Source organism: Oryzias melastigma, linkage group LG13 (genome assembly GCF_002922805.2).
Source record: "Oryzias melastigma strain HK-1 linkage group LG13, ASM292280v2, whole genome shotgun sequence".
Classification (NCBI taxonomy): Eukaryota; Metazoa; Chordata; class Actinopteri; order Beloniformes; family Adrianichthyidae; genus Oryzias; species Oryzias melastigma.
This window is the reverse complement of record NC_050524.1, coordinates 22,350,657-22,365,654: the sequence shown is the minus strand read 5'-3', so window position 1 is coordinate 22,365,654 and position 14,998 is coordinate 22,350,657. Positions and strand designations below refer to the sequence as shown.

General features: G+C 37.8%; 1 protein-coding gene across 1 annotated transcript in view; it reads left to right on the top strand.

The window, feature by feature from the left end:
- The window catches only part of grm5b (glutamate receptor, metabotropic 5b), a gene marked incomplete in the record, with an annotated part of 78,912 nt that overhangs the window by 20,679 nt on the left and 43,235 nt on the right, over positions 1-14,998 (top strand). The window contains 1 exon segment of the mRNA XM_024276568.2: positions 1,170-1,344. Coding sequence (XP_024132336.1) covers positions 1,170-1,344 — 175 coding nt within the window.

Here is a 14,998-nt window from a genome sequence, read left to right as displayed (position 1 = left end):
TTCCTTTTATACGTGATATACTAGAAGTAAAGCAATTAAAAAGACAAGCTGCAGGATGACCTCCACTGTTGTTGTCGCTTTCCTAGTCGTCACACTACAATGACGCAGTGACACGCTAGTGGTCAACACCACTCAAGTGCTGTGGGAACAAACTGCTTTGTAGAAGCGAGGCTTAACTGATCACCAGAATTAACTGGATTGTACCGTACCACTCCTTACCGTACCGTACCGGACCGCTCAGTGGAAACAAGGCTGAAGAAAACCCTGAGGACCACGTTGACCTTGACGTGCCGCTTACTTCGCTTTCTTCAGGAAAGGTGACGACAATAAACCCGAAACTCATCAGTGAACAGACCATTGCTGCATTGTCCAGAACACATGGTCTTGTTCCCTCTGAAAATGTTGATGGTGGTGTCTTGGTGTCAGTGGTGTCACCTGCAAAACTTGTCTGGTATTCAAGTCTAAGTGGTGAATGGTTTGTCCGGAAGTTAACACCCAAGGCAGTACCAAGAATTGGAGCCAAAATGAAGATGAACCCTCTCAAAAATACTGGCAACACATCCAGTTCTTGTCCCTTTGTTCACAAATCAATAAGAAAAAAAAAAAAAAAGTCCCTCACATCAGGTGAATGGACCTGCAGCTGTGTGACATTTGCAGAACCAGTCCATCGGTCCTTTGTCACTGGTTATGGTTGTAGTCTGTCACTGGCAGGGCTCCACTCCTGGGTCTGTCACAAAGTCTGCCGGCAGTTCTGTCTTGATCCAAGTCTGCTGATGACATTTTAAGTCTCACAAAGTTCTCCAGTAACATCTCACTGCCTACCTGGTTGCACTCTGAGGTGTAAGGTGTGTCTGTCACCCCAATACAACTGCCTTCTTATCCCAAAAATCTGTGAAGTGATACAAACAGTGTTTACAACATCCTCTGAGTTTTTCCTCAATATCTCTGACTTATTGTGGGTAGTGTTTTTGCAGTTTTGCTTAACCTTCTCCCCAAGAGCGGTGAAGTGCTGCTGAATTTGATAGAACCTGCCAGTGACATTTGAATATTTAATGTCAAACAGCATTGCTCAAAATAAAAGGACATCAAGCACAAAGAAGAGTAATCAACTTTGAGGGAATCAAAGATGTGGGTCACAGACGCGTGTTTGTCTGACATGTTTTCCCCAGGCAAAATCTGGAGCAACGCCGGAGAGCAGAGCTTTGATCGCCTGCTGGAGAGGCTGAGAGCGCACCTGCCCAAGGCCAGAGTGGTGGCATGTTTCTGTGAAGGCATGACTGTCCGCAACATCCTCATGGCCATGAGACGTCAGGGACTCGTGGGGGAGTTCGTCCTCATCGGCAGGTCAGTGGGCTGCACAGAACCTCCTGTTGAGCTGACAGATCTCAGGTTTACAGCGTTTGTCCCGTGGGACTCTCTCCCCACACTGGAAAAGGCCTTCCTCCTGAGGAAGACTGAGCGCGGAAGTTGAGCATAAGCTCTTGGGTGTGACCGGAGGGTGAAGTGTGGAGAGAAATTTTGGCTTTTAAACAGATGTTTATTTTTAAAGAGCTGGAAATTGCTTGAAGTCAAAGATTTCTGGTTTTTAATCATCTCAGGAATTGTCCAGTTATAATGAAAGGAGGCATCATTATAGATTTTATTGATAGTTTTTCATATACAATAAATTGAATGAATTCAATTGTATTTTTTATTAAACTGATACATAGTTTCTAAACATTTTCTACCTGAATTGCACAAATGGAAGATTATACATTTATTTAAAGACCCACTCCGATGAAAATTGTGTTCTTGCAGCATTTTTCTACTGACGGAAGAAATGTGTAAAGAACATTATGCTCAAAATTACATTTCTGAGTATTTCTTTATTCAAATTGTTGAGTAGCAAACAAAACATTTGGTTAAAAAATATGTTTTTTGTGATGTAGAAGATATTCTGGGCGGGCCACAAGCTCCTGCATCCACATTTCTGAATATATCTTTTTCACAGCTCGCCATTTTTATGGCATCTGTAATGTTAAGATTATGGGGTGTGAGGGGCTGTAAGTTAATGGAAAACAAATAGCTCTCAGTTATATGTGAAGGGATGGGGGGTCAGGGTTGTTCCACGCCAATGTTCCTGACCATAAATCAGAGGTGATTTTTTTTAGGGCTGGATTGATAAAATCGATCTCAATAAATCTAACCTTAATAGATAAATAGTCTATTCATAAAAGTAGAGATTAATCTAATACATAATCGTATAGTCCGTTAGCTTAATGCTAACATATAAGGGGTATCTCATAGAACAGCTAACACTTAAGCTAGGTCAACCTAAGCATACATTTCTGATTAAATGAACATCTTTATTTACTCACAGGTAACCATTTGTGGTCTAAAACAATTTTTAGCTAATTTCTTTTTTTCTACTGGAAAAAGGTGTAATTCTAGAGTGAGATCGCCACCTAGTGGCCAAACTGAAATGCCCTCCAGGAGAGGCAGAACAATAGTTGAGGCTTCTCTGTTTCAGAATCCATATGTATGCCATTAACAATCTGATTATTTCACTAATACATTTTAAAGTATGTTTACTGTATCAAATTAATGTAAAAATCTTCAAAACATTTATAAATTATTAATGTATCTCTAAACAAATGTGTAAACCATGTAAACTTAAATTGAATTGAATCAAATTATATCGAGTGGATCAAAAGAATTAAAAAAAATTGAATCAAATTGATTCAAGCTCTGGTGAACTGAATTGATTCTGGAAATTATTATCGATACCCAGCCCTAGAATTTCAAATGAACTACTGTCCCAGAAAACCATAATCATAACTAAAAGACCACTGAGACCGCTTCGAAAACAGATCAAAAGATGACTGGAGTGGGTCTTTAAAACCGAACTTCCCATATAGAAACATCCAGGAAGTGAACAGATGCACTTTAAGGATGAATCATAAATTTACGCTTCAGACATTTTTGCTGAGAACAAGCCAGGGTTTGTAGAGTCTGTTAAAATACCAGGTGACTTCCATAAAAACAGCAAACATAATTATCTCTACTTCTCCCCCAGCGATCAGTGATGTGTAATTAAACCATCGTAGCAGCATGATGCTCATTTCACCTCATTCATCTGCTCATCTCCATCCTCATCTTCATCGCCGTCCTCTGTGGAGTCAGGTAATGTTCTAAAATCTCACTGAATTTGATTTTTTGGAGTTGGATTTTGTTGTTTGTGATAAACGAGAACAAATCGATCATGCTGTAATTAATCATTTAGTGTGGATTAATGAAAATACAGTCAGCTGAGCTCGGCTCATGAAAGAATAATATATAAGAAACCAAATAATTACCTTTTTTAAATTATAATACACCTTATCAGCCTTTTTCACTTGTTTCTAATATCAAATTAGTTTTCCACAGACAGTTACTCTTTACTTTGGTACAGTTGCACATTATTTCTGTTGGTTTCACTTTATTTTTTCTCTAATGAAGCAAAAACCTTTTAAATCTCTTGAAGATGTCTAGACATTTGCCATTCCAGCAGCTGAAATAGAAGTTAACTCTGTATCGTAGCAATGTCTGCACAACTTTCAGGTGCTGTGGGTGTGGAGGCACAGGGTGTAGATGGTCAGGTTCTTGGGGTGATTTGATTGGTCAGTGCAGGTGAGCTCTGAGTTTTAAAGCATTAGTTCACATTTGTGGCCACACATAGTGGTTTTTTGTTATGAAGACAACAGCTTCCAATAGAATGTATTTTTATGAGACTAAAAGAATGTTTTTTAATGTGAATATTGTAACTTTGGGTGAACAAGGATTGATGTTTGGATCCCTCTCCAGTGCTTCTCTGCCTCCACCTGCAGACACACCATTACACTTCAAATAAACCAATTAGAGTCAGACTCTGCACTTGCGGCAGGGTTTGAATGCATTGGCAACTGATCCACATAGAGAAATGGATTCAACCATTTTTTAGAAAATAAAAAGGATGAGTTTGTATCCCTCTGGGTCATGTCGGTTCTTTAAAGAGCCACACCAATTAAAATGGTGTTTTTAACATGTTCTTGTGGTATTTTTCTGATGTTTGGGGACATATATATAAAGAAAATTAAGCTCAAAGTTGCATCTATGAGTTTTTTATTACATTTTTTGTGAATCAGAAGCAGACGGAAAAAATTATGTTTAAAAAAGACACAATTTGCGATGCAGATAATACACTGGGTGGGCCTTTTTCCGCTCCATTCTGATGCATCCACTTGAAGACGACTAGATTCACGCATGTCTTTGTTTTCCTCATCTGAGCTGACATCTGACTAAAAACTCTACATCTGGATAGCTCCAATGTTGCTCGCCCCTTTTGTTGCACCCAGTAATGTTAGGTTGAGTTTGTGAGAGGCTGTTAGCCAGCAGGAGAGAGTGTAAACAGATGGATGTGGGAAGGGGGGGCGGGATTGCTGAACACCAAGAGTCCCGCCCACAATTTAGAGGCGAATTTTGAAACTATGTCCAGGAGAAAGACACAGGTTTTCTGATTTTGGCCAAAAACTGCACAACCATGATTAAAAGACCACAAACGCTTTTACAATAGATCAAAAGATGACAGGAGTGTGTTTTTAAGAGAAACATTGGTTTGGTCCAGTAAAATGATTCTCTAAATTTCCTTTATTAAATATTTTCCATCTTATAACTTGTTTTAAGACCGGGGTACAACAAGCTATCTCCTTTTTTGACAAATATTCCAACTTCAGCAAAGGATTTGGAGCTTAAACATGATTAAAGTACATTTATCATACATTCCTTCGGGTTTATTCCAGACGGAAAGTGTGTCTTACATTTTCTAACCTGTTAAAACTCCAATAAAGAACAACCACCGTCCTCGACTGGCTTCACAGAAATTCAATTTCCATGGAATGAAAATTGGTGATGGTTTATTAAAATTGATGGTTTTTGTGCTTCCTCTTGCCGCCCCTTTTCACCGGCCAGTCGGTGTTAATTTGGCCAGTTAATTAAATATCGGCCTTTATTAGCATCCATATCATAAATGGACAGTAGTAACAAATTGGAGATGGTCACGGGTGAAAGCCCCCCTCACTGGGAGTCGGTGCAAGTAAGTTGTGATTAAGCCAGTTGGGCAGACAGTCATTTAACAGCAGCATAATTACATTACCAGAGGAGCAAACAGATGATGATAAATCAGATTATTCCTTCTCCTTGGGGAGATTAAAATAGTCTCTTATGTGGAGAGTTTTATTAAACATCAAGCTTTTTCTCTTGAAAAAAAGGGCTTTCAGATCTGCTGACTTTGCTGTGAAATTACTGATTAACTGGCTCAGAATGAACTATCTCATTAATGATATGACCTCCCGTGTTTTTTTTTGACATGGTCAGATAACAATGGGGTTGTTTGTGCTTTCATGAATTCTCTTTGATGAACACGCTTAAACCCTGAGTGAAGCGGCGCTCGCTGCAAACGGCTCTTTGATATTATTCTGAGCGGGATTATCTGATGTGGCTGCGCCGCTCTGCTCGCTAGTAAATAATCTGTCGCGAGCATTATCTGTTTCCATCCGACTGACAGGCAAAGTTGAAGCAAACAATTTAAATGTTGCCAAACAGAAAAACGAGCGTAGTTTGTTTAGAGCAAACAAACGGGGGTTGAGAGACATGCAGGCCTTTTTTCATGATTATAAAAAGCATAGAAACTAAAAAAATGACTTGAAGCAAAAGTTTGAGAGAAAAGGAAACAATCAAAATGTTTGTGTTAGAAACTTAGGAAAATCATGAACATTTCTTAACTTTAAAAAAAAAAGTGCTAATATGTGATTGTGTATCATTTTCTTGTCTAGAATTTTTTATGTTTTTAACAAATTATTTTATAATTTTTCTGCATATCTATATAATATATAAATACAATAACATGAAAATTGCATTTCTGAGATTTTTTTTAATTGTAAATCAGGAATAGACAAAAACAAATGATAATTTTATTTGTGAAAAATATATTGATTTTAAGAAAAAAACGTTTTTTTACCAAGTCAAAATTAAAAAAAGTGAAATATTGCCTCTGGTACTGTCTCTGGGAATATCGGGATATGTATCGTATTGTGAAAGGTGTATCGTGATACATATCGTATCACCAGACTCGTCTCAGCTGGAATCTGGCTCAAGATTGGGGGTGTGGGGGGTTGTAAGTTAACGAGAGAGTGTAAAAAGACACCTCTCCACAAAGAGAAAAGGGGGGCGGGGTTGCTCCACGCCAACTCAGAGGAATTTTTACTGAACAATTGCTGATCTGCAGAAACGATGTTCTAGAAAACAACATTTTTTGTTTTGTTTTTTGTTATTAGCTAAAAACAGAATAATCATAATGAAAAGACCACTGGGAATGCTTTAGTAAATCAGAAAATTATCACAGTTGGTCTATAAAGCAATTATGAGCTTACATTTTGGTATTTTTTGTGAACGTTCTGTAGCAAGTGTGAGAGACTTCTTTGAATCCCTCCCACAATCTAAAAACCCAGCCAGACTTTCTTCTTGTGTCATCATTTTAACCAAACATTTCAGATCAGGGCTGTGTATGTGAATTTTGTCTAAATGTGATTCTCCTTTGTACATCCTCATATTTAATGCCATGTGTGCAGCGGAAAAAGAGGATGAATGACCTTAAAAGACTTTGAATTATGTTTAATAACATTCACTGTGCGTTCACCAAAAAATCTACATTTAATGAACAAACCAGTAGAAACAAAAGGCACATGGAGTGCAGCAGGTGGTCCATTCATTCCGCCTTAATTAATTGTTTTTTACATTTAAATGATTGAAAACTGAAAACTGCTCATCCTTCTGGGTAAAACAAATGAGAAGGATTTTTATCTGTAAAAATGAGGCTTTATTTTCAATTCTATTTAAATTTGGACGCAAACATTTTCTTCAGGAAGCAGAAAAAAAGGCATAAACAGAGGTTGTTGTAAAAGACCACACACACATGGATTTATTCTTCATGTCTTCAGTTTCAGAAGTATTTGTAGTGGCAAGACGTTTACTGGCTCATCAAATTGTAGCAATCCTCAAAGAGATGTTTGTCTTTGTGTAGAAAACTCTCTAAATCTAGGTTTATGGAAAAAATGTCCTCAAAACACCTAGAAAACAATAGAAAACAACATGTTTTTTCATTGTTATAGAATAATTAAAAATGGTTGTGATGTTTTGCTCCATTAAAAACTCGTATTTAGATATGTTAGGAAATATGTCTTAAAATATGCATGTATTGATAAAAAATACGTCTTTTATCTTTAAGGTAGGCACATTTATCTACATATATGCTTGTTTTTTCACCAAAATATATCCTATTTCAAGCACTACAACAAACTTTTCTTAGTATCAGACCAATTAAAATGAAGTTCACATTTTAAGATAAAGTCTTCAAAATTATGTGTAAATTATTAGTCAAAATATTTGTTTCATTAGAGATATTGTTTAAAATAAAAGTTTTTTAAGATCAAATATCTTAACAAGATGATCAAGATTTATTACTTTAACCATTAGTACTTTAGGGACTTTATGAGCGTTTTTTACTTATTCCTGTTTTGCTCTGATAATTTACCTTTAAAAATGTTTTTGCAATGCTTAAAACTCATCTTTTTAGTAAATCCATGTTATTTTTTCAATATACCATACAAAAAGTCCACAATAAATCTGAAAATGTGCAAAAACCCAATTTCCCAGTGGTAAATGTTATTTTTCACTGCAAATTCCAGTAAAATTGAGATCATTTTTTTTAATGGATATCTAAAGTGTCTCGATAGAAGAAAAATGTTTTAAAATAAAACAGAAGCACTCCAATAAACGAGATAAAATGTTTTAAGATTTAGTTCAAGACTATCCCAATGATCTGCCATAACTATTATGTTTGTTCTAAACCTACAATTTCAATGATCATTTTTGGTTCTAATTTGTCGCTAGATTTTTAATGAAAACTATGCTATCTACAGGTCAAAGTTTGAAAGAAATATGCGATTCTTATTCATATTTAATTAAAAAAAATATAACATTGAATTAAAATATTTTCTCTTGAATTCTAAAAAGCAAAATGTATTTTCATGTTCCCAGCCTGAATTGCATATTTGCAAACTGCATTTTTAAAATGCATGTTTGATTTGTCCATTGAGGATTGCATATTACTTTGAATTATGGGTGAAAACTGATGTATTTGACAAATGCACCAGTGATTTCAGGGACTATTGAGGGTTAAAACAAGTCATTATAAATTACAGAAAAGTACAGTAATTAGTTTTGGGTTATATCAACTGTAAAAAGATGTTTAAACTAGAAGCTATAGACACAAGTACTTATGGTAGGCTATTTTGCTGTTTTTACTGTGCCTTTTTTTGTATTTTTAGAAATTAATCTAAATTCCAGTTAAGATAAAGTTTTTTGTAGCAATTCATTCTAATCTGATGTTTTTTCTTCATCTATGCTAAAGATGCAGCTCCTTTGCAGTTGTGATCCATCATGTGGGATATAACAGTGAAATCCTGATCCTCTGTGTTTGATCATTTCAGTATTTCTGATAATAATATCCACGGCTTTAAATATAGGTGTGCTTACAGTTTTGGTAAGTAAAACAACATTTTTGAATGAATCAGAAAAACAATAGTTTGAACCAAAAGTCAAGGAGACTCTCTGGAGATCATCCCGCACAAGTCTGCGCCCCTTCTGTCTGCTGTTGCCATGGCAATTTCCTCTACCATATTTGGATGAATCCAGCATAGCAGCAGGGGTGATGCTGCATGTGGCATATTCGCATGTGTTTATGTGAATGGCTGTGAGCATGCGTGGGTGCTCCGTCTATAAAGATGTGAGTCTGTATATTTGCACGGTTTTCCTCTAAACCACAGGAGTGCTGACGGCCTTTACCTGCTCCGATCGGCGGTGATTGAAGAGGCTTTTATTAAAGATCTTCTCAATATGTTTGATCCTAAACACTGTTTGTGTTCTCCTTATTTATTGCTGTACATTTTTTAAAAATCTTTCATCTCATTCATTTAGAAATTTCCCTCTTTATTCCCGACTGTGATACGTAACAGAAAGTTGATTGCTTGCGAAAGGTCAAAACTGTTCGACGCCCCGCAACCTTCTTGGAGTTCTGATTGAGACAACTGGAAAATAGGATTTCATAGTGAAGCATGTGAGCGAGTCAAGACGCCTGAAAGCAGCTGCTCTATCGAACTGGTTTGGGTGAAGACACCTGTGTGTGGAGGTCCAGCAGTGTGACGGCAGAGGAACCAGAGCGAGGCGGGAAAGCAGCGGAGACTGAGGGCAGACCAGAGAACAGGCTGATCATTTATGAGTTTGAATCTTTTAGCCTATGAGAGAGGACTATGTTTCCTAAATATCAACATTGTCACTTTCCTTAATATATCAAATAATTCTATAGTTTCCTGGTGGACAAAAGCTTTTTGGAGTCGTCCTCTGAAACCATGGAAACTCCTGCTCTTTCTTTAAAGTGTCACATAAAGGTTGAACGCAGTAAAACACTGGGGAGCGTGTTGTAATTAATGGTGGATGGCAGAGCGGGAACGGAGAAGATAAAAAGAAAGTTGCTCTTTATGTACATCATGATTTATGTGATTACTGATTGTCAGTATTTATTCTCCCCCAGGCTTTGTGTGAATCTGGAGCGCTGTGCATGCACGCTGCAGTGGGACCGTGCAGAAGATACACGGTTTTAGGTTTTACTCAGAGTGGGAGCGACTTCCTGTATGTTTTTGATGTTTAGTCATGGATTAATGATCTGCAGCTGCACGGCTTCTAGTCATATTTTCATAGTTCAGGTGATTGACCTGGTTCCTTTCAGGGAGAACACTGAGGGTTCTGTGACAAACTGTTGTTTCTAGATATATTAAACCTAATGATATTTAATAAAGTACTGAATAATATTTAACTAAATGTATCAAAAATGTAATATCTTTATCATCCCTGAGTTCTCTGCAAGTCTGGGGCTCACATCCCATCTGAACCTGGGTGTGTCCATGTCCCTGTGGTGCTGGTTGTGGTTCTTGCCCTTGAGCGCTGGGCCTCTCCAAAACTCCACCAGCGGGTGAACCTGGTCGGCATGTGTTTACAACGCTCTTTGGGGACCCTCACTACCTGCTATCCCACCGTCCTGGGTGGGGTGGGTGGCTCCTGCTTTGCTTTCTCCCATTGACATGTATATCAATGAACATATCAACCCCTCCCCTCTTGTGTTCAAATAGGAAGTACCCACTACTTGCAATAAGGCCAAAGTCCCGTAGACTTCCATTGAGAAATAGACAGTTATAATCTGTCATTTTGTTTGTGAGAATAACCATTCTTGTTCGGATGCATTCTTCTTAGCACATTTTTTATAATCTATTTTTTTTAAAGATTTTTTTTCTTTATCGCCAGTTATTCAAGTTATAAACTGACCAATCAGATGCCTCAGTAAAAGCTTGTATCTCCCACTGGCCCCGCCTCAAACATTTGATTGACAGATTCCCTGGATTCGCTTTCAGTGGGAGGGGTGTGGACCATGAACAAGCCGGAACAACTCACTCATGATTGGCGACAGCTAAATCCTCCAAAAACGTGACTCAGACTCATTTCTGTTGATTTCTGTCTGGCGATAGACGGATCAGGAAGTGACAGTGAAGGTTCTGGCCAGATTCTATGGGGGACGTCAACACTTTAAATGTCCAGTTCGTATAAACGGTCTATGCTTTCTCCTAGACCTCCCACAGGGTGGACGAGTGGTTGTATGGAGCGTGGGGTGGGTCCCCCTTGGGGCAGGGCCCTGGATTGTGCCTGGGGCTGGGGTGGGGGAATGCCCAGAACTCCGGGGGGATGGTGGGCTGCTTGTCTGGGGTAAGGGAGGCTCTCTGGGGATGGGACCCCCTGGTGCGGCAGGGGGTAATTCCTCTGGCTGGGCTGGAGTTTGAATTCTACGTGCTCCTGTGTTTCCTTGGTTTCTGGTGATGGAGGCCCCCAACACCAGGGGTTATCAACGGGGATTAACTTAATTAACCAATTTTTTCTCCTTTATTTTGTGCCCTACAAAAAGGGTTTATAGAATATACTAACCCCTTATTGTAACAGTAATATCTGTCTACACAAGAGGCCTTTAGCTCATATCTGTTTGTCCAGCTGTTGGACAAAAAAAAGTAATATCTTTTTTATAAACTTTGGCTGCAAAATTATAGATGTGTTTAAAGGTTTTAATGGTTTCAAACAAATAAAACCATTTAAAGCCACTTAAATCACTATTTAAATAAACTTTGAAATTCCTTGATAAGAAACCTTTGTGGTGGCACTATTTGAACATTCTGAGTAAATATAAAATATTACATTTTGAAAAATTATCATGTATTTCTGAATGCTTGTCTCATTTTTAATGTTTCAAATGGGCTTGCTTGCTTGTGCTAATTCTGCCATATTTTTGCTTTGACTACGATAAAACATTAATTAATAGGCATTCATTTAAATAAATAAATAAAAGAAAACCAAAACGAGATCGTCTTTAGTATGTCTACATCATTCACAAAATCCAAAAGAATTTCAACAAAACAGGAAATTTATTGCAGAGTTGAAGATGTATTTTTAAAATTCAGAAAACATTTCATCGCTGTCGCATGTCGTTTGTTGCATCAGAATTTCCTTTTTTTCTGACAAATCAGTTAAAGGAAGAATCTATCTAGATGAAAAAAGTTGGGTTTCTTTGTTCCTCGGCGTCAAAAGTGTCAAGCGGGTCTGAACGAACCCTCTTCACGTCTCAAACTCCAATATTTCTCCACCTTTGCTTTCATTTTCTGTTGTCAGTGTGGGTGAAGTGCTGGGAGACAGCTGATCAAAAAGCTGTTGAACTGAAACCTCCAACTATCAAAGAATTTTTATTCTCCTCGCCGGGCTTTCATGACCATTCTGCTTGTCACACCACCTGTCTTTTTCCTCTGCCCCTCCGTTTCCTTCCCCTTCCCTCATCCTCTTGACTTTTTGACACTTTGCTTTTATTTTTTGCTTGTCTCCCCCTAGAAGTGGAAACTGTACAGGTGCAAATTAATCCTAAAAATCAAATAAATGTTCTAATATAAGAAGACAGTTTCCCTCTTGTCAAAGCCAAATCTAGATTATTAATACCCCACTTAGTAACTTGGATAAATATCTGATGGAAGTTTGAAATCAATATTCCTATAAAAAAATAGTAAAGCTTCATTTTATAACAAAAATCATAGCTTTAATATAAGAACTATTTTCAATTTCAATGTTAATTTCCACACAGAACCCAAATAAGATGGGAACTACCACTAGAAGCAGAATAAAAACCTTTTTATATTTGGAGCTTCAACCATTTTTCCTAGAAATGGTGAAAAACAGATTCAAGTGGAGAACAAACTTTATTAAATAGAAGATATATTTTTCCTGACGCTCTTCGGGGGAGATGATTAAATGACTCCTTTCTTGCCCGGCGGCCGTTGGAGATAGAATATAGCACCAGCCGTCATCCAAACGTAAACTTGGAGATTTATGGTTGCCGTTGCATCAGATTATCCCATGTTTCATTTCATCTCATACCCTGTGGCAGGACTTAGGCTGCCAATGCTCTTCAATATGGTGTTAAGTTCACGGAAATAACTTTATTTCTGACCTTGTTTTGATCAGTGCCAATTTTAAGGAGCAAATCTGTGAGAAATATCTTAGAAATAAATCAACAGGGATGCTTCACTTTAAATGTGTTGCTAAAATATAGAGATTATGAGTAAATGATGCAGTAATGGGAGTTTTTGAATTCCTTTTACTTTCATGTCAAAGCCTGTGGAATGCATTAACACAAAAGCTTAAAATCATTTATTTTTCCTTTTTCTCTCTTTGTTAATTGCTTTCTGATTCTGATTAATGTGAACTGCTAATCACTTCAGACTTTAAACATTTAAAACCACAAGAACACGCACGAATATCCGGGAGTCCCTTGACAGGGAATTAAGAGGTTGTCTATATGTAGGGCAGACCTGGAGCCATGAACACACTTGTTCACACGTGCACACATATTCACTGATGGTGCACAGACACACATGCACACCTATTAACTCACACACTCATGTACACACATGCACAAAAGCACCTGTGGACACGCCTGCACATGTGTATAGAGCACACATAGGTCTACACTAAGAATACGATTGGTGTGCATGATGATTGACACTTTGGCAACATTTTCGGTAGCTGCAAAATTTGCATGCACATGCACACACAGTGAGACCACAGGGAGAGAGGCACACTAGTGCAAACCTACACTCATATTCATCCTCTTATTGCTCTCCGAGGGAACGGTCTTATCCTCTTACGGCTCTCCAATGGGAAAAGTGGTCGGCATTAGAGACTATTGGAGGGGATGACAGACAGTAGCAGTAGTAGTGAAGGGACAGAAGGTATCGCTGAGTAAATACACACATATATCTGTACGATTCTTTAGTTAGAATTTTGTTTTTTTAAGTCATGGGTTAGTTCAACAGATGGTTTGTGCTGTTTGCCTGTTATGATGCTCTCACTTTGATATTTTGCTGCTTGCTGAGATTTACACTGAGGGATTAAACTGCTGGTTACATCACTGGTTGCTCAAACACTTGCCCAACACACACAAAACCCCTACTTTTAATGGCTTAATCCACAGTAAAATCAAAGGGTTTACCTTCTGTTTTTTGCTTTATGCTATGCTATGGTAGGGCCACACACACTCATCAGAATGAGCTTTTCTGTCCTTTATAAATGTCTAAGTTCGCTCAATCTACTGGATGTTTTTTTGAACATTTTCTATCATTTCAATTCTGCTTCATTTTTTTTTAAGTTTTAGGTCCTTTTTCTCTTTTCAGACATTTGAAAAGCAATCTGTGCCAAGCTGAAATCCAGCACTGTCTTTACAGGTACAGAATATTCTGTTAATTAAGTTTAACCTCTGCACCAGGCAAAGATAATTAAGACGAGATGGAGCTCCCACTCGTTGGAGAAATGACCCCAGTCCATCTGTAAGTGTCAAAAATGTGCAAATTGGAGAAACTGGAGCTGCTTCACATAGAGCTAGTTACAGTGCTTTTATGTGGATGGAAAACTTTGCCTCTCAAACCTCTCAGTGTTTATGAAATCTTTCTTATTATTCACTTTTTTGGACTCTTACTAAGCTGTTTGCATTCATAAAGTAAACGGGAGATGTGTGCTAACGTGGGAGTGAAGTTCTCTCCATCATCCTGGAGCTTCATTGTTGAACATCTTTATGTTCTATTTCTGAGGCACCAGTTTTCCACAAAAAGTTATTTTGTTTTCTTAAGTGAGCAGATTTCATATTTGGACCAAATGAACACAATAAAGTAAAAAGTGATGGAAACGAGCTCTGCAAACGACTTTGTTCTTCACAACAAAGCTGTTTTAACAGACTAAGTTTTCTTACTTTTGCTCATTCAGGTGCATTTAATCACAGAGGAGTAGAAACAGGTTTAGAGTATAATTTCCAATGTAATAATCATTTGTTTTTATTGTAGGCAGCCATTACTAAGGGAACAGTAATTGCGTAATTGGTGGTTCAGTTACCAGCTGCAAATTATGTTAAGGTGCCTCCGAGCCAGAACTGAACATCCATGTAGCTCATAATATCCATCTATGTTTACCGTGAAGACACATTTACTGTAGGAAAAAATAGGACGCTGTAATAATTGATCTGTGGATGCATGAATGTGTGCAGGAAGCTCTTCATGGAGGCGACATTCAGTGAGACAGATTTAGACGTTTGGTAGAGCAGTTTTTGTGCAAACAGGCAAGTCAATGTTTGCAGAAATGCTTTTCCAGCCCACTGGGAACCCAAAATATGACAACATTTTTTGGTTTGATATATTTTATTTTTCCATGAAAACACCATACACCCAACCACACAATATGCTTTCAGTACACCTTCAAAAGCTACACAAATTCTACCCAAAATGCAATACAATTTATATCCCTTCACCAGATTTTG